Source organism: Brienomyrus brachyistius, chromosome 3, assembly GCF_023856365.1.
Source record: "Brienomyrus brachyistius isolate T26 chromosome 3, BBRACH_0.4, whole genome shotgun sequence".
NCBI classification, from domain to species: domain Eukaryota; kingdom Metazoa; phylum Chordata; class Actinopteri; order Osteoglossiformes; family Mormyridae; genus Brienomyrus; species Brienomyrus brachyistius.
Window position 1 is genome coordinate 2,729,612 of NC_064535.1, and position 25,592 is coordinate 2,755,203.

At 48.5% G+C, this 25,592-nt stretch overlaps 2 protein-coding genes across 4 annotated transcripts; one reads left to right on the forward strand and one right to left on the reverse strand.

Moving 5' to 3' along the window:
* Nucleotides 1-2,102: 2,102 nt before the first annotated feature.
* LOC125738581 (uncharacterized) lies at nucleotides 2,103-5,451 on the forward strand (the record flags this gene model as incomplete). The annotated part of the gene is made up of 1 exon (XM_049007728.1): nucleotides 2,103-5,451. A coding segment is annotated over one exon (1,404 nt), but the record flags the coding sequence as incomplete, so codon positions are not given.
* On the reverse strand, nucleotides 5,440-25,085 carry pcnx2 (pecanex 2). 3 transcript variants are annotated; one of them, XM_049009438.1, is made up of 34 exons: nucleotides 24,694-25,085; nucleotides 23,175-23,377; nucleotides 22,451-22,568; nucleotides 22,074-22,110; nucleotides 19,907-20,938; nucleotides 19,595-19,739; nucleotides 19,324-19,466; nucleotides 19,116-19,194; nucleotides 18,739-18,874; nucleotides 18,463-18,605; nucleotides 18,217-18,370; nucleotides 17,999-18,031; nucleotides 17,724-17,895; nucleotides 17,505-17,615; nucleotides 17,335-17,426; nucleotides 16,914-17,023; nucleotides 16,678-16,789; nucleotides 16,401-16,493; nucleotides 16,088-16,238; nucleotides 15,838-15,979; nucleotides 14,712-14,889; nucleotides 14,177-14,285; nucleotides 13,920-14,049; nucleotides 13,391-13,449; nucleotides 12,937-13,152; nucleotides 11,960-12,213; nucleotides 11,304-11,537; nucleotides 10,919-11,022; nucleotides 10,331-10,475; nucleotides 9,669-9,899; nucleotides 8,498-8,772; nucleotides 7,429-7,601; nucleotides 6,571-6,998; nucleotides 5,440-6,103 (listed from the first exon to the last, which is right to left on the reverse strand). In XM_049009438.1, exons 1-34 carry the CDS (start codon nucleotides 24,844-24,846, stop codon nucleotides 5,933-5,935), a joined length of 6,066 nt encoding a protein of 2,021 aa, XP_048865395.1. In that variant the 5' UTR covers nucleotides 24,847-25,085; the 3' UTR covers nucleotides 5,440-5,932. The 3 variants fall into 3 exon arrangements, with proteins under 3 accessions (XP_048865395.1, XP_048865396.1, XP_048865397.1); XM_049009439.1 differs by having other exon boundaries at nucleotides 18,463-18,601; nucleotides 18,735-18,874; XM_049009440.1 differs by lacking the exons at nucleotides 5,440-6,103; nucleotides 6,571-6,998 and having other exon boundaries at nucleotides 7,480-7,615.
* Between the last annotated feature and the right edge of the window lie 507 nt (nucleotides 25,086-25,592).

Below are 25,592 nucleotides of genomic sequence, written 5' to 3' on the forward strand. Positions count from 1 at the left end.
TTAGTTTTATTTGATAAATATTTTCGATTTCTCTAAACAACTTCACTTGTCTTTGAAATGTAACTTCTCTGATTTCACTGTAGCAGATTACGGGAGCCACACCTTTATAGGAAACACGACTTCTGTGGTGAAAGTTATTTCAATCTACTAGTGATACACTTCGCCTTTTTAAAAAGCAATTTCAGCTCGAGATCTCATGACTCATGCCGATTTCTGACAGATTGCTTGTAGTGGTGTCAAAACATGAACATCAAATATATATATATATATATATATATATATATATATATATATATATATATATATATATATATATAATTTCAGCAGAAGTGTATAAAGGTTTGGAAGTGCCTGCCTCCAGTTGTCCTCATGTGGCTCACAGTCGAAATACTCGCCATATTTTCAAATTTCAGCATCTCTGAAAAACATTTTTGACAGAATGGAATTGACAAATCTTGGAATTGACAAATCTACTCTGAAAGTTTCCCTCTTATTAATTAGGAATTAATTACTCTCGTGCTGAATAAGTTGTCATATGCCTGTCGTGTAAACCGTGTGTATTAATATATACTGGATTCGTACAGAATACTTCAAGAGACCAGATCGATTTACGTAGAAGTAAAAGTCGGCTTCTAAATGCATTTTTAAAAAATAGTCTGGAAGTTTTAGCATGTAAAACAGTGTAAAATAATACAATCTAGAGGCTTGGGGGAAAAGTAGCATTAGTCACAAAAGTCAGTATTTGCGACATTTATATAGTGACTGGTAAGATGGACTTTCCCATCTGAGATTTTCTTGAATATGGTGTTTTTTAAAGCTATTATTTTGGTTTCTCAGACGTTTTGGGTGCCATGTTGCTGTGCTCTGCTTTCCCTGTTTGGTACAGATACATTCATTAGCTGCTATCGTCCTCGAACTTTGAAAGGCTTGGGCCAACGAGCACCCGAGTGGGTGCAGCCCCCTTGGTCGCCACACGGGGGCGCTGTGAGTGATAATGACATACCTTTGTCTATGTCTTTGAAGACCACGCTGGATGCTGGATAGTTACTGAATATTGGACAAGGACATTGCTCTGTTTTTCTTACTGTTATAAGCTATTGGTCCCACCCGCCATACTTACAGAAAACCACCTTTGTAAAAATGGTATCTCTGGCATCTGTGATTATGATTATAATTTACCAACATAGTCCGACGTAGGATCCTTTTATGTGGTATGAAAACATTTTTGGTTGTGAATTAACAAGTAGGAATCGGTATGATGTAGATTCTGCTGTATTTTGTATAATTTTGATGAAGTTTTTGTGGCACAGCTCAACCGAGTCATTCAGGAAATAGCGGAGATGCTACTTATTTTTGCCAGCTGAAGCCGGCATGCCTGCGCCCGCCCGCCCGTGGTACCTGCCGCTTAACGCTGTGGCCCGGGTGACGCACACCAAGGCCGTGCCGCGGTGTGCCCGTAAATAGGCACGTTCGTGACGTTACCTAACTCCCCTGTTTCCCGGCAACAATCTCGAGGCAGAGGAAATGGTATCCAGGCACTCTTTTCATGAATGAGTTGATTCCCCTTTGATTAATTACGGAGGGAAAAATCATATTAGTCCATACTATTATTGTCGCATCATAAATTGGACACGGCTACAATCTTTCAAGGATGATAATTTTTCATAAGTTACCAAAGAGACAATTGGTCAGAAAACTAGCTGCATCCATCCCATGGTGCCTTGGGCCGCAGAGCCACAGCGGGCTGCCCAGCTGTAGAGCCCAAGGCTTTGAAATGCGGAGCTGGCGTCATGGAAACCACATCCAAAGGGCTACACCGGCCTCTGCCTGGTCGAGCTCGTGTCGACAGGGATTTAGGGCTCCAGCCTGTCCGCTTGGGTTTCCTCAACCTGGATCCCTCTGTAGAAGTGTGAATCACAGTTGCCCCCTTACTCTACAGGGCTGAGCTGTCAAGATAGGCTGGCTGCTGGAACTGGCTTTTCTGTATGTGTGGCGTTGGGTACCCAGTCCATGGAGCTGACCTTAATAGAGCATTGGGACGGATTTACTCCTGACATGGATTGTGAGAAAAGCCAAACCAATCCGAGTCCAGCGTGTGATCCTGTGAGGGGCCGGAGCACATCGCTAACCCTGCCTCTAACCCCGCCTCTACCATCTCTAACCCCACCTCTATCATCTCTAACCCTGTCACTAACCTCATCTCTACCATCTCCAACCTCATCTCTACTGTCTCTAACCCCATCTATAACCCCGCCTCTACCGTCTCTAACCCCGCCTCTACCATCTCTAACCCCATCTATAACCCCATCTCTACCGTCTCTAACCCCATCTCTACCATCTCTAACCCCACCTCTATCATCTCTAACCCCGTCACTAACCCCATCTCTAACCTCATCTCTACCATCTCCAACCTCATCTCTACCATCTCCAACCTCATCTCTACCATCTCTAACCCCATCTCTACCATCTCTAACCCCATCTCTGCCATCTCTAACCCTGTCTCTACCGTCTCTAACCCCATCACTAACCCCATCTGTAACCCCGTCTCTAACCCCATCTCTACCATCTCTAACCCCATCTATAACCCTATCGCTACCATCTATAACCCCATCTCTAACCCCGTCTCTAACCCCGCCTCTACCATCTCTAACCCCATCTATAACCCTATCGCTACCATCTATAACCCCGCCTCTACCATCTCTAACTCCATCTATTACCCCGCCTCTACCATCTCTAACCCCATCTATTACCCCGCCTCTACCGTCTCTAACCTCATCTCTAACCCCGCCTCTACCGTCTCTAACCCCATCTATTACCCCGCCTCTACCATCTCTAACCCCATCTATTACCCCGCCTCTACCGTCTCTAACCCCGTCTCTAACCCCATCAATCACCCCGTCTCTAACCCCATCTATAACCCCATCTCTACCATCTCTAACCCCATCTATTACCCCGCCTCTACCGTCTCTAACCCCGTCTCTAACCCTATCTATAACCCCATCTCTACCATCTCTAACCCCATCTCTACCATCTCTAACCCCGTCTCTAACCCCATCTATAACCCCGCCTCTACTGTCTCTAACCCCATCTCTACCATCTCTAACCCCATCTCTGCCATCTCTAACCCTGCCTCTACCATCTCTAACCCCATCTATAACCCCATCTCTACTGTCTCTAACCCCATCTCTACCGTCTCTAACCCCATCTCTACCGTCTCTAACCCCATCTATAACCCCATCTCTACCGTCTCTAACCCCATCTATAACCCCATCGGTACCATCTCTAACCCCATCTATAACCCCATCTCTACCGTCTCTAACCCCATCTATAACCCCATCGGTACCGTCTCTAACCCCATCTATAACCCCATCTCTACCGTCTCTAACCCCATCTATAACCCCATCGGTACCGTCTCTAACGTGTTTAGGGCTGCAGTGGGAGGGACAAACCTGATTTTCTGTCCTTTTCGAATGTCTCCCAGGATAAATTTTGTTTTTTCCATCTGATCAAAGTTTCTGATTATAGACCTTAGAATTGGCTCACGTTGTTTGCATATTTACCTACGTAGCTGCTAAGAGCTACCCCCAGGGCTGGGTAGTCCTCCCTTATGGAAGATCTGATTGTCTGTGCATCAGGTGAACTTGACTGTAGCCGAGGCGACCGCCCCCCCCCCCCCCCCCCCACTATTCACCTGACACTCTGTATCAGCCACAGCTACGAATCAGCTGCCAATCCCTGTAGTTCCCACGCAGCCAGAATGTCGAATCGCTGCTGCTTGTCACTACGCTGCTGCCATTTCATATCTGCTGACTATCGGAATAGTTTTATTCATTTTAACGACAGATTTTTCGAGACTTGCTGACGTCGAGTCAACAAATAACTTAGAACACTCTGAACTTTTGGGGTTTTCTGACATTGAATAATATTAATTGAAAAGAGATATTTATATTCAGCATGCTTTTGCTTAATAAAATAATAATTAAGTTATTTATAATAAACAATACTGTATGAGTATGTATTCAAGTACTGCAATACGCAGACAACTAGCAGTTTTTAAAGTCCTTGGTGGAGCAGTTTTACTTGCGGGTGGTACTTGTTTGGGTGGTATTGACAGTATAATTTTGCTCCTGTGGACTCTCTGTAAAATTACCTGAATGACTTCAGTACTCTTTATATTAACGAGATTATGTTACGTTAGGTCACTTCGGATGATTTGACAGAGTTCAGCCATTGCATGATCCTCCGATACCAGTAGACGAATGACTTAATGTCTGATTCCGTTATTCGTTTTAATGCAGAGTTGATGTAAGCAAATTTTCGGGAAAAAAAATGTAAATATATGAGCAAGTATTGAAATGCGTAATTAATTCCGAATGTCCCTTTCTGCCTGCCCATTTGAACGGGAATGTGGTTTAAGGGGTATTTTAACGCAGATGACTGATTGATTTCAGTCATTAAATGGCAGGCTATTTTAGACACGAGTTTCGGCAGCCCTGTGTTCCTGCCCTCAGATTGTCTGCACTGAGTCGCCCGGGACGGTTTTTTTTCCGAGGAGGGTGTATGCCGGAGTGCTGTGCTGTCGCGGTCTCGGCAGCCCCCCGGGCGTCCCCCTCACCCCGGCACAATTCTGGGTTAAAACAGGCAGCTTTCGGTTGACTGATCGCACCCCTGCTTGTTTCTGGATCAAAGTGCCATATTATGCCTGCCCTGGACACACCGAAACAGCTGGGTGGTGGGGGGGGGCGGCTTTTCTGCTCCTATAGCCTAACCTAAAATCGTTCTCGTAAGCAAGACCCTCGTTGCATGTAGTTTCTCCATGTGGAAAAGGTTACTAGTCAAAAGGGCGTAAATCTGTTTAAAAATATACGCCTGACTCACTATGTTAGTGTCATTCTTACGGTTCATCTTTGTACGGCTCCATCGGATTCTGCCATGTTCAATAATAACCGGGCGTTTTACGAAGAAAGAAATAACACTTTCTGCAGGTCTTTGCCTATTGTCATGGATTAAATCGGCATTTTACAGTGTTTAATACTACAGCCGTTCATCTGATCTGGTGAATGGTTTGCATTGTATATCCCTAACCAACCCAGTAGTTTTGTCAGTGCGGTTGAGTGAAACGGTGCAAGATGTAATTATTCTGTTTGTTTTACATATTTTACTACGGTTCTAGAAGACTGTGTTATTAAAGGAATATGCCGTTTTTAATTGTTAAAATTTTATTAAAGATAAAACAATCTATTTGGAAAACGATGACCTTAGAAAGCTTTGGTGGTGAGAGACGGTGTGGCTGTTGCGCTGTTTACACAATAGTAACCCAGCAAAGAAACCCGATCTATTTTAACTGCCCTTGAATTAATTCTGTGTACTTAAAACAGTGCTGCTAAAAACACTTAAATGTAACACCTTAAATGTAACACCTTATGACAATAAACACTTTTTAGACTTTTACCTCCGACTGGTGTGTTATTTGGGAAAGACACCCCAACAGATGTACCGAGAGCTCCAGCGACACCCCAGCCACAACGGGGGTGAAGAAATGACCAAAAAAAGACCACGATGCTGTTAGTATCATCCTGGAGCCTCGCTTTCCCCGGCACACAGAAAGTCACATATATGAATGGAAGCTATCTTGTTCAGTCATAAACGACAGATTTTTTGTAAGAGGAAGGGCTTTGAGATGTTTGGCAGCTAAGAGTGATATATGAGGTTGTATGAACTGTCCAAACGGCCCAGGGACTTGCTTCCTGCCTCTGATGAAACGGGATGCAAATTCCACACACAGAAGGGAGAAAAGTCGAGTTATTGTGGGTCTGTGGTATTATTAACTCATGGCGGTCTGCACAGATACTGATATTTCACCAGAACATTCCGGCAGTGGAGTCCAGGGCTTTCGCGGTAATGCTGAGGCGTGACACTGTTCCTCCTGGCCTCATACCGTCTTCTGCGCCGCCATTCCACGCACTGCCGACGCCACGAATTCTTCCTGGCTCTTGTCTCCCCCAGGACCGTAGCCCTTATCGCTGGGCATGGAGCTGTCCTTGGACCCGCTGCCCATGTGGGCCTGGGTGACATCTAGGCTTTCGTAAGCCTCTGACGTCCACTGCAAGCAGGAAGGAGAGAGACGGGTTTAAAGGGGGATCGTTAGCCCCTGAACTGCACAAGCTAACCCACAAAGGCCTTTCTCACCCCCATGGCATTAAGTGGAGGGGGGAGAGAGGCCAAGGTGTAAAACATCCTACAGACTACAGCCACAGACTATGCCAGAGGTACTTCTTACATACGAAAAGTGAGATTTCCAGATCTGTTCATTCAGTTGAAGGTGCTTTACTGTGGGATTCAGGTGATCTAGATACAATAAACACATTTTTGTGTTGCCGTGTTCCCACTTTGGATATACTTGCTGACAAATATGCCCCTTTATGCTGCTGAAGCCTCCTCCTATCAGCCCAACTGATTAACAGAAGGAAACAGCCTGAAAATGCAGCAGAGAACATAGGATAGATTTGGCCAACCAAAGTCCAACCCTGTGTGACGCGCAAAGTGTTTCCGGGAGCCAAGGGCCGCTACCTGTGTGGCCCGGCTACCAGACCGGCCCGAGGGGCCGATGGCGATGTTGACGCTGCTGGACGACTGCGTGTCGGTGGTGTTGCCCCCCTCGGCAGCTGACAGGCCAGAGATGACCAGGCCGCTGGAGAAGCTGCGCTTGCCAAAGAGGAGGCTAAGGGTGGAACTGGAGGACGAGGCCTGGCTGGAGCGGTGGTGGGCGGCCGCCTGGAACTGGGAGCTCAGCTGGCCGGCGGCAGAGAGCCGAGGCACCTGGGAGAAGATGGAGGCGATGGAGGTGTTGAAGGACAGTTGGCTGTTTGACAGGCGCTGCACCAGCCCCTGACTGGAGTTGGACACCTGCTGGCTGTCCAAGATGGGTCCTGATTGGCTGGTGACAGGGGGCCGCTGGGGCTGGGGCTGGACTGACCGGCTGCGGTACTCTCTTCTGCCTGGGGGGGGGAGAGAAAAGGTGAGGGAGGAAGAGAAGAAGAGACAGAAAGGAAGAGGAAAGAGAACAGTGGGATCTACATCCCTGTAGCAGATCAGCTGCCAATCACTGCGGCCCAGGTAATGTCACCATTCGTCTGTCATGTTATCTATCGCCTGTTTGATCCATTCTCCATTCATTTCATCTATCAAATTAACTGATGAAATTAAAATGTTAAAATATTTATATTATTTTAAATGACAATAAAAACTATGCATCATAGTTTCTACAGGAGACAAAATAAATCCGGAGACCCGGAATCAGGTAGCTGCTGGCTTCCTAACTGCTGCAGATATGTGATGAACTTGTCTGATTAAATGCAGACTTTTTAAATGCGGACTTTTTAAATGCGTCATTGACGCAGGGTAAGTTGGCTCTCTGGCGCCCCCTACCTGCACCATGCTGCCGGCCGGCCTGACCGCTGCGTGGCCTCGCGGGGCCCTGGCTCAAGCTCTGGGATGTGACGGAGTTGGGGTTCTGGCTCAGGGAGGACGAGCCCCCCCCGCAGTCTACGTCCTCCATGTTGACTCCGCTGTTACAGCTGGTCAGGTTGTCCTTCCTCACCCTGTGACAGACAGGCTGGAGATGAGGTTACCATAAAGTGGGAGGGGGCCAAGCTTGTTCCATGAGGCCTAGTCAAACGTACTGCTAATGTCTTTTACTGAAGCCTCGCCTCAGTGGTTGGTTTAGCTGTCAATCATCAATAATTTATATAGTGGGTGGGTCTTTGCTATACTGTCAGTCACAATACTAATCACTATGATATACAGCAGCAGCCAAAGGTCTGGACACACCTACCAATGAAAAGGTTTATTTGTCCTAATCTGTACATTTTAGAATAATGATAAATACATCAAAACTATAAAATAACATGGAATTGTTGTATGGAATCATGCACTGACCAAAATAGTCTAAAACAAAAAAATTATTTGCAGGGGCAGCTCTGCAGGTTGGGACTCAGAAGGTTGCCAGTTCCAATCCCTGAGTCAGCAGAGTGATCCCACCATTGGACCCTAGGCACTTAACCCCAATCACCCCAGGGACTGACTGACCCCACTGTCTCCTCTACGCCAGGTCCATGAGGTGGCCTCCTGAGATGCTTTTCCAGCTGCCCTGAAGAAGGTCCCACATGTATGCTGAGCTCTCATTGGCTGCTTTTCCGTCACTCTTTAGTCAAACTCCTCCAACATCATCTTTACTGTGTTTAGTATAGGGGGCCAGGTCATGTGATGCCATCACTCTCCTATGTAGGCAGCTTGGCGTGTCCAAACCCTTAACTGGAACATCTTGTCTTATGATGTCTGAGGTTTTTTTGGGGTACTGGGGTCCCATTAGGAGATCCTGTACCAATACATATTAAGAGGGGTGTGCAGTGTCATACTGGGCTGCTCTGCTTCATATGAAGACTCTGCCGGCTCAGGTGAACCTTCTGTGAATATTAGGCCCAGTCCTGCTACTCACCGCATCCACCTGGACAGCAGCCAAGCTCTGATGTTTTCCAGACTGACGGGCCCCCCCCACAGGTTCCGGAGCTGGCTGTGGGTGCCCATGTAGGAGGTGGTCAGCGGGGACACATACATGGGATAGCCTAGGGGTTGGTCGCATGATGAGTTGATCATATTGCGCAGGGCCTGCTTGGAGTTCTGGATGCTTCCGCGTTCCGGGTTGCGGTTACGCAGGAATACAAGCTCCTGCTGCTGGCCGGCCCACAGGCCTCTCACGCACTCCTTGTTGATCTACAGGGGAGGAAACCATCAAGCCTTAAAGATACCTCAGTAAGAAAGGCCATCATGGCTGAGTTGCTACCACAGTGTTGTCAGTTTCTCTAGTGGTAAAGTCAAAGCATGTCTTAAATAGCTGAAAGAGGCAGTTCACCCCAAAACTGAAAAAAGAAGCGTCATTTACTCCCACAGCCCAACATTTCTACGGCTGATATCTTCACATCTAGGCAACTCCCAGCAGAACAACCTAGATGGATAGGCAGCACTGAAGCCCCTCTTAAACATATCTTGTGGAGTGAACTGCCCCTTTAGCTTCCTGTCTTCATCTATCCATCCATCTTCTACCCACTTATCCTGCTGGGGTTCCTGTTTCCTCTCTTTATACGATGCTGCCCTCGGTTTGCTAGTTCGTTGCCAAGGAATTATAGCGCTCAGTATTCCCATAACAAATTCTCCAACCCTGATTTTCAGGTCAAGCTACTTCCTCGTCCCAAGGCTCGCCTCATTCGCTGAGCCCATCAGCTGGCCCGCCCCATGGCTCGCCTCATTCGCTGAGCCCATCAGCTGGCCCGCCCCAAGGCTCGTCTCATTCGCTGAGCCCATCAGCTGGCCCGCCCCAAGGCTCGCCTCATTCGCTGAGCCCATCAGCTGGCCCGCCCCAAGGCTCGCCTCATTCGCTGAGCCCATCAGCTGGCCTGCCCCAAGGCTCGCCTCATTCGCTGAGCCCATCAGCTGGCCCGCCCCAAGGCTCGCCTCATTCGCTGAGCCCATCAACTGGCCCTCCCAAAGGCTCGTCTCATTCGCTGAGCCCATCAGCTGGCCTGCCCCAAGGCTCGCCTCATTCGCTGAGCCCAACAATTGGCCTGCCCCCGGTGCCCTGAGAGTGCGGGATGGGGCTGGAGCCCACCCACCTTGATGACCTTGAAGCTGAGGTAGCGTTTGTAGAGCATGATGATCTTGTACTCGTCTGTGCCTTCCTCCACGGTGTGGCGCAGCGTCAGCAGGGCGTCGCGGCCCATCAGCACCGCCCCCCGCCACGCAGGGTCGCCTTCGTGACAGATGACCAGGCCGCCCTCGTAGCTGTGGATGGCCTCGTACAAGACGGCCGGCTCTTCAGTTTCCTCCAGGCAGGTGAAGTGGTCCTGGGGGTGGGATGGAAGCTCCTGTCAGTCTGAAGCACCACGGCACCTACAGGCAGCTACTGCCAAAACTCAATGCTAGGAAACGAGCAGAAATGTGTGAGAAGCTAAGGATCTAACAGAGAGCTTCTGCTCCTGGGTCTTCATGTTCTCTCCAGTTCATAAGACTATGTCCATAACCTGCATGTCTATAACCAGCATGTCCATAACCAGCATGTCCATAACCAGCATGTCCATAACCAGCATGTCCATAACCAGCATACTACCAGACACCCCCGACAGGTGGGCATGTTCAGTGGTGACGTGGGTAATGGGGCAGCATCTTGGTTGGAGACTTGGTTGGTTTTGGTCACATGGGGAGCTCAGCTATCGCAGCCTAAAGCAAGAACTAAAAAGCTAAAAATGCATCCATGCATGGTGGTTGCCGTGGATACCTGGTGGAGCTTCAGGCTCATGCGGATGCCTGGTGCCACCACCTTCTGGAGCAGGTCCATGTCAACAAACACCCACTCATCCCTGGAGGAGATGCGGAAGTCGCCCTTGAAGAGCGCGTTGAAGCCGTACAGGAAGGACTCCAGGCTGCGGGGGAGGGGGCAGAGGTAAGGCAGCATTCCTGTAAAGGCTGCAGCCTCGCATGGCGATGGGGGGTGGAGCACGGGGGTCAGGAGCTTTAATTAGCTCCACCTGTCTCATGTGCTGTTTTGTTTTAGCTAAAACCTCAGAATAAGGTTTTGCTTGTTTTCTTGTGCACGATTCTCCTGTTTACTGGCCGCTCCACCTGCTCTGCCCCCCCTCTAATCCCCCCTCCCTGTTCCATAACAATGCACAGACCCCCCTCTAATCCCCCCGTCATTGGCAAATGTCATAATAAGAGCTTGGTGGCCCCTGGTCAGTGCGAATGTCATGAAGTCACGGGGCCAAAACTCTACTTCTTCTAGCCGCATAATGTCAGCTGGTCTGCATAACACTCATCAAGCACTTCGCTGGGTGGGACACTAAAGGGACACCTCTGTGACCCCCACCTGTTGGACATGTTGTGGGACGCCGTCCCTAGCGAGCGTCTCCCCAGCACCGACAGGGCAAAGCACAGCGTCACCAGGATGGAGTCCTCATCGCAATCCACAGGCTGGAAAAGCGTACAAAGGGCAAGAAGGGGGAATTGGGGATTAACGCCACCTACTGGTTGTCGCTAAGCCCTACACCTCTTTGCACGATGATGTTTATGACATCCTCTGACCATGGTAAAAACCATAAAAATTACTCAGATTGGGCTTTACCTACCATCCCTAACCTGTCTCTACTCCTTAACATGACATATAAAGTGTCCATTTCAGCAAGTGACCTATAGCACCCTCTACTGGGTAGAGTGCATAATACCCTCATAGAATTTGCATTATTGCGTCCCACCTCGTCCTGCTTGTTAGCGCAGTACTGGATCCACTCGAGGTAGACATTGCAGTAGCTGGCCCGTGTGACGCCCTGCAGGCAGTGCACATAGTCCTCGTCGATCTTGACGCTGAACACGGCTGGGTCCCGCTCGATGTGGTGCCACTTGGTGTAGGGCTGCAGGGCCTCTTTGATGGACGCTTCCTTCAGCCAATCACGTAGTTTTGGAGAGTGGATCAGGTAGTAGATGATGCTCTTCGGGGCGCAGGAGACAAAGGGTGTTTCTCAAAATGCGTACTTGACCATACTTGTATTCTTGTGTACCTCTTTTACATCGTCCCCCACTGCCAAAGACCAGTTCCAATACTTGGAACAGAAGTGTGGAGGACGGACCTCATTGTTGCCCCTCCCCCAACATCCAAGATATATGGACTGCACTCTCAACAAATGACACCATTTCCATGATTCGTTGCATCTGAATGTCATTCTTAGCTGGCAAATGAGCAAGACCGCTCTTGCCAAGACCGCAAGTGCGACCTTTGCGTTCTTGGTATTGAGAAACTACCAAAACGGCAGCAGTCGAACTTAAGGCCCGTAACCTCCTTCCTGCACGTAGCTGTCCTACACCGAATCTGTTTATCAAATTGAGCCCCACCCCAAATAGCACGGCGGCCTACCTTCAGGTAGTAGGTGACGAGCAGCTTGCGCAGGTCGTACACCTGCAGCATGGTGGCGGCGTTGTTCTCGCTGATACTGTAGCCCTCCAGCAGGTACTTAGTGGTGGTCACCTCCCAGGCCAGCCAGCGCAGGCCGAAGGCCGCGTTGCAGGACAGCACGTGAGGCAGGTGTCCCGGCTCGCAGCAACAGCAGCCCTCATCATCCTCCACGCCCTCCGTGATGGCCTCCACCTCCCGCTGCTGGCAGTACGTACCTCGGGGGTGGGGGGGGACAAACCGACTGCACTTCAAAACCTCCCAAAATTCAAGCATGCCGACCCACGAACTTGAATGGTGTCAATAATTCGCTACTGTGTTTTACTACCAGTATCCCGTGTACCTGAAATTAACCAGGTCAGTCCGCATGACCTACATTTCATGTGTTTGTGCAGCCAAGTATGGAAACCCATGAGGTCCAATCCATTTCTTCAAGCCTCTCGGTAGCAAGACTGCACCTGGGACTTCAGTCTTTAGGCTTTCTTAAACTCTGCCGCTCTCAGCTGGGTCCCGATCTCTTATTCTCTACTTCATTTCATTCTGGCAAGTTACCAAATTGTGACAGGGGTGGTGGGGGGGTCCCCCCATGCTATATTTAGCCAGTTGAGAAGGACTGGAAGTTGCATCATGATCGACTAGCAATGTCTTGGCGACCAACCTTTCCCTGAGCACTTTTAACAAATCAAAAGGGCTTTTAAATGATTCTAATAGAGGAGCCCAAAATCTGAGAGCAACTCTACCAATCAATAGATGTGCAGATTTCAAAACTACAGGAGGTTGGAAATGGGCAATGTGTATTATTTTCTCAGTGTAATGGTCTATGTGAATATTCTATGTGAGGGTTATTTATGAAGTTAATGAGGTTAAAGGCATGATTGCCAGAACAATGCTGGGGCTGATTTTCCCACAATGCCTTTCTGCGTCGTGCTGCAGGGCATTACCTCTGAATTCGAGACCCCGCAGCTGGAAGGTGACAAGGCCATTGCCGACCTCGATGAGGTGCACCAGCGCGTTGAGGTAGTCAGAGGCCAGGATGAAGCAGTCGCCCGAGCTGTAGTTGCCCCAGCGGCCGAGGAGCAGGTCGCCGCACAGGCTGTGCTGCAGCGAGCGCGTCAGGTACTCGTAGAAGATGGAGTTCAGGTTGTTGTCGTCGCAGCCTGGATGACAGCGAGGTGACGGAGCAAAGCGATACCTTCAGATCTCACAGGAAACCATGCCGAACATGCAAGGATGTTCCAAATAAAGCTGACGGAACAGAATCAGACTTGTATCGTAATCACACTCTGATTAATTCGTTGGGCATTTACTTCTGAGATGTGAGGCTAGTGGTAATAAAATACAAATAGTCTGCATCCATAAAAGAGCTCCTGCTCTGTGAGACACCAAATGACTCACCTGAGTCTTTGTCCACTTGAGACGCCAGCCTGCTGTTGGAGTTGTCAATGCGTTTGGTGCTGAGAAGAGAACATAAGGAGACCTCAGTGTTTCTGTCCTGACTTAGTATTTATTATGATGTTTGCAGCTCTTTACAGGGAAACCCTAAGCAGATGGTGCATGAGATCATTATACCCGGTAGGAGTGGATCTGATTTGTTTACAGTTATGATCACCTTGAGCACTTCATATCTTGTCAACACCGGGTTGTTCAGTTGGGTGAATGAAGTCATCCCTGTCCTCTATTCTAGGATCAGCTGAAATGGATTCCTTTTATCTCATCAGTCTTTCTTTGGTGCCCATATAGGCCTGGCAGCTACTAGCTTATCCGCACCATAGCACAACGTGACAAATCAAACCCAAGACTGACAGACACTCTCTGACCCCGTGATGGAGGCCCTCCAGCTGGCCGTGGGACAGAGCTCAAAGCTTTTATCTTTTCCTGAAGCATCGCATGACATGACCTCAGTTGCCAAGTGCAAACCTCTTACTTGTAGTTCCTCTCCCAGAACTTCACCGGCCGGGGGTAGGATGTCATGAAGATGGCACTGCCCAGGAAGGGGCTGAGGGGCGTGTAGAAGACCGTAGTGACCACCGTCTGCAGTAGCAGCATGGCCGAGTCTGAGTGTCTCCGTTAAGGAGATCCTTGGTTCAGTAGAAGTCATGTTCGGAACCCGCGGAGAACTACAGCCAGCCTCTGGGTTGGGGGGGGGGGGGGGACAGGCTTCCAGCCAATGGAAAAGGATACGGGGAACGGCGAAGGGCTGAGCGAAGGCGTGGAAAGCGCTACCCCACGCAATCTGCCAGGGGGCGATGTACACCAGAATGAAGTGGAGCTTGTAGAGAAGTTCCCAGAGCTGTAGATGGAAGAACACACCACCTGAGAGTCATTAGAAGACCATAGCATATAGTATGGTAGGACCTTCTACCATGTATTTCAGAAGGAACAGAAAATCCATCCAGGTCACGCCTGAATCAAAGCATGGTGCTTCCAAAACCAGGGTCAAACCCCTCTGGATCGAACACCCGTCCTGAGCAAGGAGACCTCCATAAAGCTAACTGCTCTGCAATACAATATGTGCTGACAACAGAAGGGGGCAGGTGGAGTTAAGTTAATAGCGCTTTCCTCCAAGTGTGGTATGTGGCTCGATGAAGCCTACAGCATGTAGAACGCACCTCAGAGGAGTGTGTTCCTGTGTTCACTCCTTACTGGTTGATCTAAGTTTGAAAGAGGTCAAAGTTCATTGTCTTGCCACCCTACTGCCATTGCTGACCCGACTGACCTTGTGGAAGACTATGGACATGAAGAAAAAGTCGAGCAAGAAGGTCTGGGAGGCCCCGCTGCAGTCGAACTCGAAGAAGACAATGGTGAAGGTAAGAGTGACGAACTGGTAGCTGGGATTGCAGAAGGCAGAGCGAAGGAGCTTCATCCCAGCAACTGTCATCAAGAAGACATCACAGCTGGAGCGAGACACAGACACTTGAGTGGTTTGCACTGGTCAAGAACAGCAGCGGCACAGGGGGGGGTGGGACAGAGGTCACGGGAGGTCACATAGGTGCACCAGCATAAGTTAGACGCCAAAAACAACAGAAACACAAGTCAAATAACTCAAGCTGATTTTGTTTAGACGGCTGTGATGTCATAAGAAGACTACAGTTGAGGTTTCAGTGTGATGTGTATGAACATCTGCTACAGAAACATTCATTGCACTTCACAACCGTCAGTTAAACTAAAGATTTGTTAATGATTTGTAAAAACCCCTTATGGGTGCACCCTAACCTGGATATAAACATTTTCAACTTTAAAATACAATTTCAATTGTACTTACAGCTATTTTCACAAACTCACAAGATAGAAGTGCTTAACAGTTCACAACCATGCAAAGTGAAGTTATCCCAGATGCTGAACAGGTGCTCACACCTGCGAAGCCCCCCCCATAGGCTGAATGTGGCGGGTGACAGTGCTGCTTAATCACATGAATTAGCTTTGTGTTGGCGCCCCGTTCATCACCCGCCCCCGCTTTGCTGGCATGATGGCCCCCCCCCCAAAGCTACAGCCTTAATCCAAAAACAACACGCTCTGCCAGTCATAGCAGCAGCTGTCAAAGTAGGCGCACCAACAGCGTGTTCATGAGGCCCCGGGGGTAATTCACACGAGCGTTAACATTCCATGGGAAAGTAGGGCACAGGCCAGATTTTGGTACGCGGCCCAGTCTTGTGAGGATTCTCTGGGCATCAAAGCAAGCTGAGGGTTAGCAGAGGCCAATCTACTGTCATTCAGTGTTTACAGTAATAAAACCCTCTTGTTCCTCGTCAACTTTGCCAATTGTTACGCTTGGCTTTATTAGGGGAATGAGACGGAATCCGGACTCGCATGCAGGCAGCGTTCGGAGAGTAAGGGGTACTAACTGGATTCCCAGGCGCTCGCGGTGGCTGAGCGAGAAGCCGTCGTTGGTCAGGGCGCTGAGCACGATGGCCGGGTAGATGATGTACTTCTCGAAACACAAAAGGCACGTGTAGAGGCGCTCGAACCACATCAGGTGGGCGTCGTCTGGAGGATTACAGCAAACGTTAGAGCCCTCCCACCCTCAGTGTGACACGTTTTTGTCGGAAATAACCCCATTAGCCCCCGAATCTCAGCGAGGCTCCCGGATCTGACCTCGGGGCTCAAACTGGGAGTACTCCTTGCTCTTGAGAACCGGGTGTGAGATCCATAGCCAAGGATGGTGCTTCCGCAGCTGAGGGATCAGGTAGTGGGTGACAAACCCTACCGTCCCTGCTAAGGCGTACAGCACTATGGCCACAAAGGGCTGCAGAGAAGAAAAGTATAAATAAAGACCTTTGGTCGTCCTTATGCTAGTCTACTTGGCCAGACTCTTCAAATGGCTAACTAGGTACTAATTCCTCGATATTTCTGCTGCTTACTTGCACATTCTTAAATAATACACCGTACAAGCCTTTGAAGAACTTACTTTCAGGGACAGGAAGACGGTGCTGGACGTGATGGCGAACGTCAACACGCAAGCCATGGTGCACACGATGAAGTCCGAGTGCAGAATCTCCTTCTGTAAAGACAAGGGAAAGTGGCCGTCTTGCCCTAATCTAATAATCCATCACATCCATTAAGACAGAGAGCACACTTCCAGATGGCTTCAGAACATCTTGTTGGTGTCATTCTGGTTCATTAAGAATGGCAACTTCACGTTATGAATGTTGTATTACGGCATATGAGACACACAACAGTCTTACTACTGAATTCCTCAGCTTCTCAGGAAGGGGGTCTTCACAGTCCTCAGAAGGTGGGGTGTCATCCTCGGTCCTACTTCCCAGGGCAGGCACCAACTTGGCTTTGATCAAAGACCTTCCCAGCAACAAGACAGTGAAGGACAATCCTCATTAGGGCTTCCTTCCAGACAGGAACATCCCCTGCACCACCTTCATCTCCCATGCCATCATCCAGTGGGCGAAGAGGAAATGGGTCTTACATGAGAACAGAAGGGTCACTGCTTTGCCGACTCAGGTGATAGGAGAAGACCACCAGGAGGCCACAGAATCCGGAGAAGAGGGCCGGGATATGCTGCTCATTCCATGGTTCCTTCAGATTGGTTCAGACAATTAATGGTGAGCAACGGTTAGCCAATAAAATAATGGTGGACAATGATTAGCCAATAAAATAACGGAGGGCACAGCCATGATATACTGGAGTACAGTACAATCCTTCTCGTATGTTATTGCTTCAATGTTTTACGCATGATATAAATATCTGAATTTTGAGCTTTGAACGTTCTGAACTCAAAACACCAAGTCATTACGGTATTACAGAATAAGCACCGAGAACGTAGCAAGACCAAAATGGCTTTATGTGTTCAGCTAGAGCCAGGTGTCATTTATCCATAGCAGACGCACCTTCAGGGCGCCGAAGCAGAATCCATAAAGCATGGACACCACAGCAAGGCTCCTCAGCAGGCCGTAGATGGCCGAGGACAGCCCCGTGGCAGCTGCAAAGGAGACCGGTGGCTCAGCGGTTCACGGGGGGGGCGGCACACCGTCAGACAGACACGGAAACAGCGGCTTACCTGTCCCACCGAAGAAGTGCATGTCAATCTGCTCCAGCAGGTAAATCACAAAGGTGTTCATTTGGGGGAGCAGCCCGACGAGAAATATGACCGGGAAGCAGCACATGAAACCTACAAGGGCAAAGAGTTTTCCGCAACGTCAGATTTCCGCTACCACCTTCTGGAAGCCAGTAATTAAATAACGACACTAAAAATCACAGGGACACTGAGATCACTTACCTATCAAAATATCTCTTACAAACATAAGGGTGTCAGACGGTACGATGATTACGCCGTATACTGCGGCCACTGGAATGTTCTGCGTCTTCAGCAGCACCTCCAACAGCCAAATGAGGCCACAGACCATGCAGAAGTAAGCCGCTCTGCTGTACGCCACCATGGGATTGTGCCCCTGAAGAGTCGACCACACAGACAGCCGTTAGACTGATGGAAAGAAAGCGCTTAGCGACGGCATCGTTCCAGCAGCACGGCTGCCTCGCCCATCCCACACTTACATGGGTAGGTGAAGCAGCATCTGGCTGGACACTCTAAAACACACAAAGGGATTTCAGAAGGTCAGGACAGTGCCACATAGTGGACAGTGCAGGTACTGCTCTGAGAAATTCATTTCCAGTTAAATACACATTTACTTTGTTGTCTTCTACCAAGGAAACCTTTTAACCTTTACCTGTAACTCAAACTAAAGTAACTCAAACTTAAACGCACCCCCTACCTTCAGCAAGGAGTACTGGCAGCTTGCAATCACAAGACAGAACTGGAAGACCCAAATGTCTTTGAAGCAACCTTGGTTCAACAGGATGAATCCAAGAAAAGCCACTAGGACAGCCAGAGACACAGACACCAAGTTCTCCCCTACATCCTGGTTCCTGGAGGAGAAAAACAGGGAGGCTTGGTCAGCTCCTCCAGACGGACCTTAAAAAGATATGCGACCAGAAACAGGGGCTTCCTTGTCCATTACCTGTCCAACAATGCTAGCAGGGTGAGGCGATCATATAGAATATTGATCCACTTTCCAGGAAAAACCTTCAGCTTGTAGTACAGCTTGTGTGAGGGCTTCACCTGAGTGGAGGTTTCTGAGGATTCATCCAGTGAGTCCTCTTCCTGTGAAATAATGACAACGGGCAGGATAAATGATATATTCTCAGCCAATAGCATACTACTATCCTTCAGGTGTAATCTGCCTAGCAAACACCTCCTCAGGGAACCAGAGGGCCAAGCGGATGGCGGGACGTGCCTGGAATATTTCGGGATGTGTTCTCCTGGGCCGGAGCCGATGGGCGGGGATGATGTGGCGCTGGAAGGGGCACTCCGTGTGAGGCCCGACGATCCCATCCTGGCCCTCGGAGTTAGACGATGTCGACAGGAGATCGCTGGGCATAAGGAAGACGGGTTTCCGCTGTCATTAAATCTGAAGACATGACACTGAATTGTATAGTTTATAGCCCTGTGAAAAGCTGAAGAGCACCTAGATTATAGGATACGTTCCACATCTCCATACTTTTTGTCTGTCCAGAACAAATATCTGCATGCGTGTGTGGCGAGATCTGCAGGTGGGGCAAGGGCTTTCTGCAGTGTAGTGCAACGGTAACTTAAATGGCTGGTGTTTCCTACCAGATGTTTCCGGTAATGAGTTCTGCCCCGAGGGGCAGATTCAGTGCTCTCTCGGCATACAGCTTGCGAGGTCGTTCTCCTGCAGTTGAAAATGGAAAAATGCAGATGAAAGCTCAAGTCAAATCCGAATGAAGTGGAGCTCGGCCTCCATCCTCTGGGCTCCACACCAGCATGCAGCATTTGTATGATGCTGCAGGCTCTCACTTACGGTGAACCGTGTGGAAGGTGTATGCTTCTTCCTTGGATGTGGCTTCTGGCCTGCAAATAACCTGCAGCATGGAGCTTTCCGACTGGGACGTCTGGGAAGGTAGGGAATCGTAGTCCGGATCCTTGTCCTTGTCCGTCTGAGGGCTGAGGGAGATGAAGACAAGCTGTGTTTGAGGGAACTGGTTGCTCTGATGGTTCTGAGGGCTGCTTTTGGTCAAAGACCAAACATTGTTACTTTGATATCCAAGAAAGATTAATCATGTCAAGACTACCTGTCTGGGGACACGATGGGAATCTGTTTTTCTGGTGCGGTTTGGCTCATGTCAGATGTGGCCAAGCTGTTGGGAGGATGGGGCTGCTCCTTCTGTCCCTCAGTCTCTGTGTCCTCATTGTTTTTAGTGCCCATCACGCTGTCTTCTGGAAGATAGATTAGTGGTTAAGTGCATGGCAATTTAAAGACTGTTATAGGTGTGACTTTAATTATGCCTCCTGATGAGATAATGAAAATGACAATGTGGGTGCAGGCATGAGAGCGGCTCGAGTCACAGGGAACCGCAGCAGATGCTGATAGGCCAGGAGCTCACCATCGTCTGTGGCCTTCCCAGCGTCCTCGGTCTCCTCTTCGGGGGGGTTTCCATTGCCTCCTCTAATGCTGTTGATGGATTCTAACAGTGACACAAACTCCACAAAGTTGGATTCATTGGGCATCTGGCCCTCCTTGGCCTCCAGGTCAGACTTGGAGGATGTCATTGTGTGGATCTTGTCTCTATCTGCTTCCAGGGCGGCATCTGTGCCACTGTCGATGCTCATACCCCTTGTTTGTAACCTCGTCCCTGTGCTATGGTGCCCTTCAGTGGGGATCTGCAGAAGGCCATCGCTGTCCGTCTTTAGCTCAGGCAGGTCGCCCTCGTCTGGATGGGACCTGATATCGATGCCGGAGGAACTGTTGTCATTGGTCAGCTGTGGGCTGGGTAGCTCTAGCAGGTCGAGGTCCTCATTCTCCTTGCTGTCCTGTGCCACCAAGTCAGACCCTACCTGCTCTTCAAGCTGACAGGCAGCATCATCAGATATGGGGTCAGGCAGGCCCTCCTCCTCGACGGCCGACCTGTCATCCTCAGGTGAGTCGAAGGTGATGACGGGTATCTTGACAGGGCCGTCGCCCCTCTGCTCCTGTACCGACTCCAGGAGACGGAGCTTGACAGACTCCTCTAGCTCAGCGGCCGTCTGGGCATCACAGCTCATGGTGATGACAATCTTCACGGTGTCGTTCTCATCCAGACAGGCTGACGGGCTGGAGTTATCCACCAGGACCACAGCGATCTCGTCTGAGCAGTAGTTCTCCTCCGGTACACCATCCTGCGGGGACCCGGCCTCCTCCAGCTCACCGGTACATTCCGGAACACCTACGTCAGCATCCTGGGTCTGCTTCTCCACCTCGGATTCCTCGTCGCTGCCTTTGAAAGGGGGCAGCCCCTCGTCTGCAGTATCCCGGTCTGGGGTTGGTTTCTGCTCCACGGTTAGAGGCTTATCAGATGTATCTGCCTGCTGCCCCTGTGACACTTCAGATGTGGGTCTTTCCTCAGGTGAGAACTTCCCTGCTGACTTCTCAATTGAGGCTGTGGGAGGCACAAGTCAGTGCTTAAGAATGTGCTTCATGAAATCCCAAAAAAAGGCCCTAATAATAATTAATCTTAAAGACGAAGTACGTTCATTTGTTGGCACGTGATTTCACAATACAAAATGAACTAAAAATGTGATCTAAAAGTTATTTAAATTAGATCTGGATATTGTACCTATTGCACAGCCAAATTGTACTTGATTTTTTGAACGGTAACATATCGATGAAACTTACAAATGCAAAATAGCTTATCCCCATATTATTATTATTCTTGTTTATTCAATCGTAATGTGCCTGTTTTGTAATATCAAGTTACCCTGAATTGCTTCTTAGCCACATCTAGCAGAGTCTAGTTTGTAAGTGGAGGTTCAGTAGCAGTTTGGTGAGTGAAATGAGTCAGGTTAGATTTTCAGGTTAGAGCTACTAATGAAAATTAACATCAAAGCTGATTAAACACCATGCTTTTTATGCAAAGCTGACCTTTTATTCAACTGATCACTTTGGATCTTTTACTAAATTTTGGGACCTTAAGTTCTGAAATGGTGCGATTTGCACATAAGGAGGTGGAGCTAGGCTCTGAAAAGGTGCAATTTGGACATAAGGAGGCAGAGCAAGGCTCTGGCAAGATGCGATTTGCACATAAGGAGGCGGAGCTAGGCTCTGGTAAGGTGCGATTTGGACATAACGAGGTGGAGCTAGGCTCTGAAAAGGTGTGATTTGCACATAAGGAGGCGGAGCTAGGCTCTGGTAAGGTGCGATTTGGACATAAGGAGGTGGAGCTAGGCTCTGAAAAGGTGTGATTTGCACATAAGGAGGCGGAGCTAGGCTCTGAAAAGGTGCAATTTGGACATAAGGAGGCAGAGCTGGGCTCCACCGTCCAGTGTCTATATTTAGACCCTGGTTATACCCTATAGAGATTCTTAACTGGGTTTGCTCGGATAAGATATTCAGTCATTTAATTTTTTAATTTCATTAAAATTGCTTTACTAATCGATCTCACTAAGCAGTGAATTAAGTTAGATGACACTGCATTTGCGTTTATACGGAGATTTTCTAAGTTTGGCAATGTACATTTACATAATAAATATGTGTTTAAAACATTTTCTGAAATGGTTCATATGTTCCAAACATACCTTCATTGCTCTTTGTGACTTCTGACCTTGGGACCTCCTGTAACAGGACAGAGATGCTGTCAGAATCAATGTGGCCGCAGACGCTCAAATGCCCAGCCATGTCTTAGAAACAGGGCCACATCCCGAACAGATAAAGAAAGAAGCTAATTCCTCACAATATCACTGAAGGTAGGGGACTGCAAAAGCGCACGCTGGCATTTAAGCATTACTCTCTCTGGAAAGAGTTTAAGGAAAGACACTCAGCATATAACAAAAATTATTATTTAAACATCTGCATCATCGCAAGGGGAACAAAAGTCACGTTAAAAGCGGAAAAGCAGCCCCTCCCTGACTTTTGGAAATGCTGTAAGTTCAAGCTGAAAAGGAGGTACACCCACCACCCCAATCAATCCCGGGTCTGTCTCCGTCTGTTTGACTGTGACTTGGATGATTGGACTTGGTCGGTTCCTGGTCAGCAGCGTCATGGCGACGCTGTCGGGGACAGTGCTGCTCTTCCTGTCAGAGAGACCACGCCCACCTCTTAGCGGTCACTGGGTACGAAGCTCCTCCCTTACAAGGTCATTAATGAACACGATTCATGAGCAGTAGAAAGTCATAAAAATTTACCACACAGAGATGGAAAAGACACTGTTGTATTATAGAAGGTTACTTACAGCTTATACTGGTTAATATCCTGAATAGCATTTGGTGAGGTTGTCTCGCTCATGGTCTGATTTTATCCTGTTTATTAATAATGTGATACTACATTCTGGCCAGAGATCTAGTAGTAGCATTTATTTGACTAGTTTAGCCTGAAATCCACTCATCCATCCTCTGTAACCACTTGTCCTATTCAGGGTCATGGGGGGTCCAGAGCCTAGAGGCACAGGGCGGGGAACCCAGGGTGGGATGCGAACCCATCACAAGGCACACTCACACCTACAGGCAATTTGTAAGTGATCACTTTTGATTTGTGGGTGAAACCAGAGTGCCAGAGGTAACCCCACAACAACACAAGGAGAAGAATTAAACTCCACACACCTTGAACCATAGCGGAGGTTTGCACCAGGTGTGAGGCTAAGCACTGCGCCCTGGTGCCGCCGGGCCCAAAATGTGACTCACCTAAGGCTTGGTGAGAGACAGGAGTCAGAGGCTCGGACCTTCTTCTCTGCACCCTTGCTGAGATCCGAAAGGCTTCCCTGGGCCACCATGTCTCCCTTATCAAACATGAGGTGCAGTCGATAATTCACCATCTTTATGAGGACGAAGAAGACCATCACTATGGTACAGTAAATGCTGAGGGCCAGTGTCGTGGGGGGGAGCGCCTGGGGGGGGGGGGACAGGAATACAGTCTGAGCACCATGACATCCCAGTTCCCACTTAACACCACTGTCGATTTCTCTATTAAATAATTAACAAATGACAACTGTCAAAATATGCCGTCTTCCGGAAAGACACAATATGTATTTACCTTTGTTTTCCCTTTTTACAATATTAACCAAAATTGATCAGCACAACTGGGCCAAACTTCGATTATAAAGCCTTCTTCTTGTGCTTTATGTGAAGTGTCTCATCAAAACGTCATTTTTACACTCGGTAGATCTTTCAGCTCCAACATTTTGCCGTCTCTGTGCAATTTGACTGTCTGTATTTGCGCGCTTCCACAGAATAGTTTTAAAAAGTAATGATGCAATTAAAATGGTAGAAAACAAGCATTCATGAGGCACTAGAGTAAAAAAAACCGCATAAAATGATATTTGACTCCTTTTGTATTTCCTTTAAAAAATATTACATAAATTACCTAATTGCTTAATTATATAATTGCTTTCAGGTTTATGATGTTTAACCGATTCTGTTAATATTATTGTATTATCGTGCAGATAAAGCGTATGTGCGGATGTCTGCTATTGTGTAATCATGCTGGAGAGGCTGACAGCCTGACGCTGCTCTGTAATCCCTCCGTCGCAGGCTCAGATGAGACGCCCTGCCCATTCGCATGGGCTCAACCGGACTACAGCATCGCACAAAGAATATGCCGCGCCCCCTTATCACCCTAAAAGCAAAATCATTGCAAATACAAGCGGGTTCCATGAGTGAATAACTGTAGCCAAACACGGCCACGTAATATAGCACATTTGTTCCTTTAAGGATAAAATCGGGAGAGATCGTAACACGCATGAATCCTCCAGCGGGGACCGGGGTCAGATTATCGTGCTGATGACGCCAGCACCTACGGCGTTTCTGTGCGTGTTTTTAACTGCCACAAAACAGCTTCTTCTGTGATCTGCGTCTCTAGTGTACGGTCTGGTACAAAATATCATTTTCTTTGGGCGACTGAAATCCCAGCTCATGCTCGCAGCAGGTCCAGCTTCAGTGGTACCGCTCCATCTACGAGCCGCGCTGCTGCCGTGCGTTTCACTATGCGGTGAAATAATGCGACAGTCACTGATGCGCTGGAAATGAACGCTGAACCGTCACACGCGTATTTAAAATAAACTCCACTGCAACAATACGATTACATTGTGTGCAGATCCCCGTGGGCTGTGTGCTGGTGTCTTCCACTTATGCACAGAGGAATCCTTTGAATGAATATGACGCCATTCAAATGAATAACACGAGTCCTTTCGGTGCTCGTACTCACCAGATGCAGCGACAGCGGCAGTACAAGCAGAAACATCCACAAATAGAGGTGACACGAGTTATTGAATTTGTTCTGCTCCGGGTCATGGTACCACCCGCCCGTCAGGGATGCCCATACTCCCTGTCGCAGAGTTTGCACCACCTGAGAGCCCATCTCGCCGAGAATAACAGCAGAAAACAGAGAAGTGTAATCCGAAGACGCAGGCACGGTGCCTTTATTTATCAGTCGCCCCCCTTGTTGTATAGCGCCTGTGCGGTTTTCTCTTCATTTCCCCGTCTCGGTTCATTGTCAGATGCTGTACGCAGTCCTGCGGCTCCCCCCGTCCGCAGTCAGTAACGTGACGTGCGAGGGACGGACCTACGCCGAGCCGCGCACAAGCATCGGTCACGAATGATCCGCTTCGAGACGGTGGCAGCGCCTCCTTCACGGCGCTCGATTTTAAAAACGAGCTGTTAAAACCTGAAGATGAGCGGGTTTTCACGAAAATATCATTTTGAATAGAGGTCTCATTCGTTTTATCCACTGTATATTTTATAACGTAGCCCTATTCATTTCATACAGGTGAACCAATTTCCAGTTAGGCCTATTAAGTACGCCTTAATAATTTACGACGCCCAATTTAGGCCCACGCAAAAATGTATTTCGCATAGTATTTTTTATACATGCATGAATTAACCTTTGATGCTTATAAAAGTCAATGGAAAATCCCAAAGATCATTGGGCAATCGTATGTCTCAAGAACTGTGTCATATAAATGGGGACATTTATATATCATATATTGTGTATTTTTTTTATTAGAAACAGAGGACGAATATTGAAAACGCTTTGCAAAGTTGTACGGTGTATGTTCAGAGTATGTGAGGAGCCGGCATTGCGTGCAGAGAACAGCACAGGTAAAG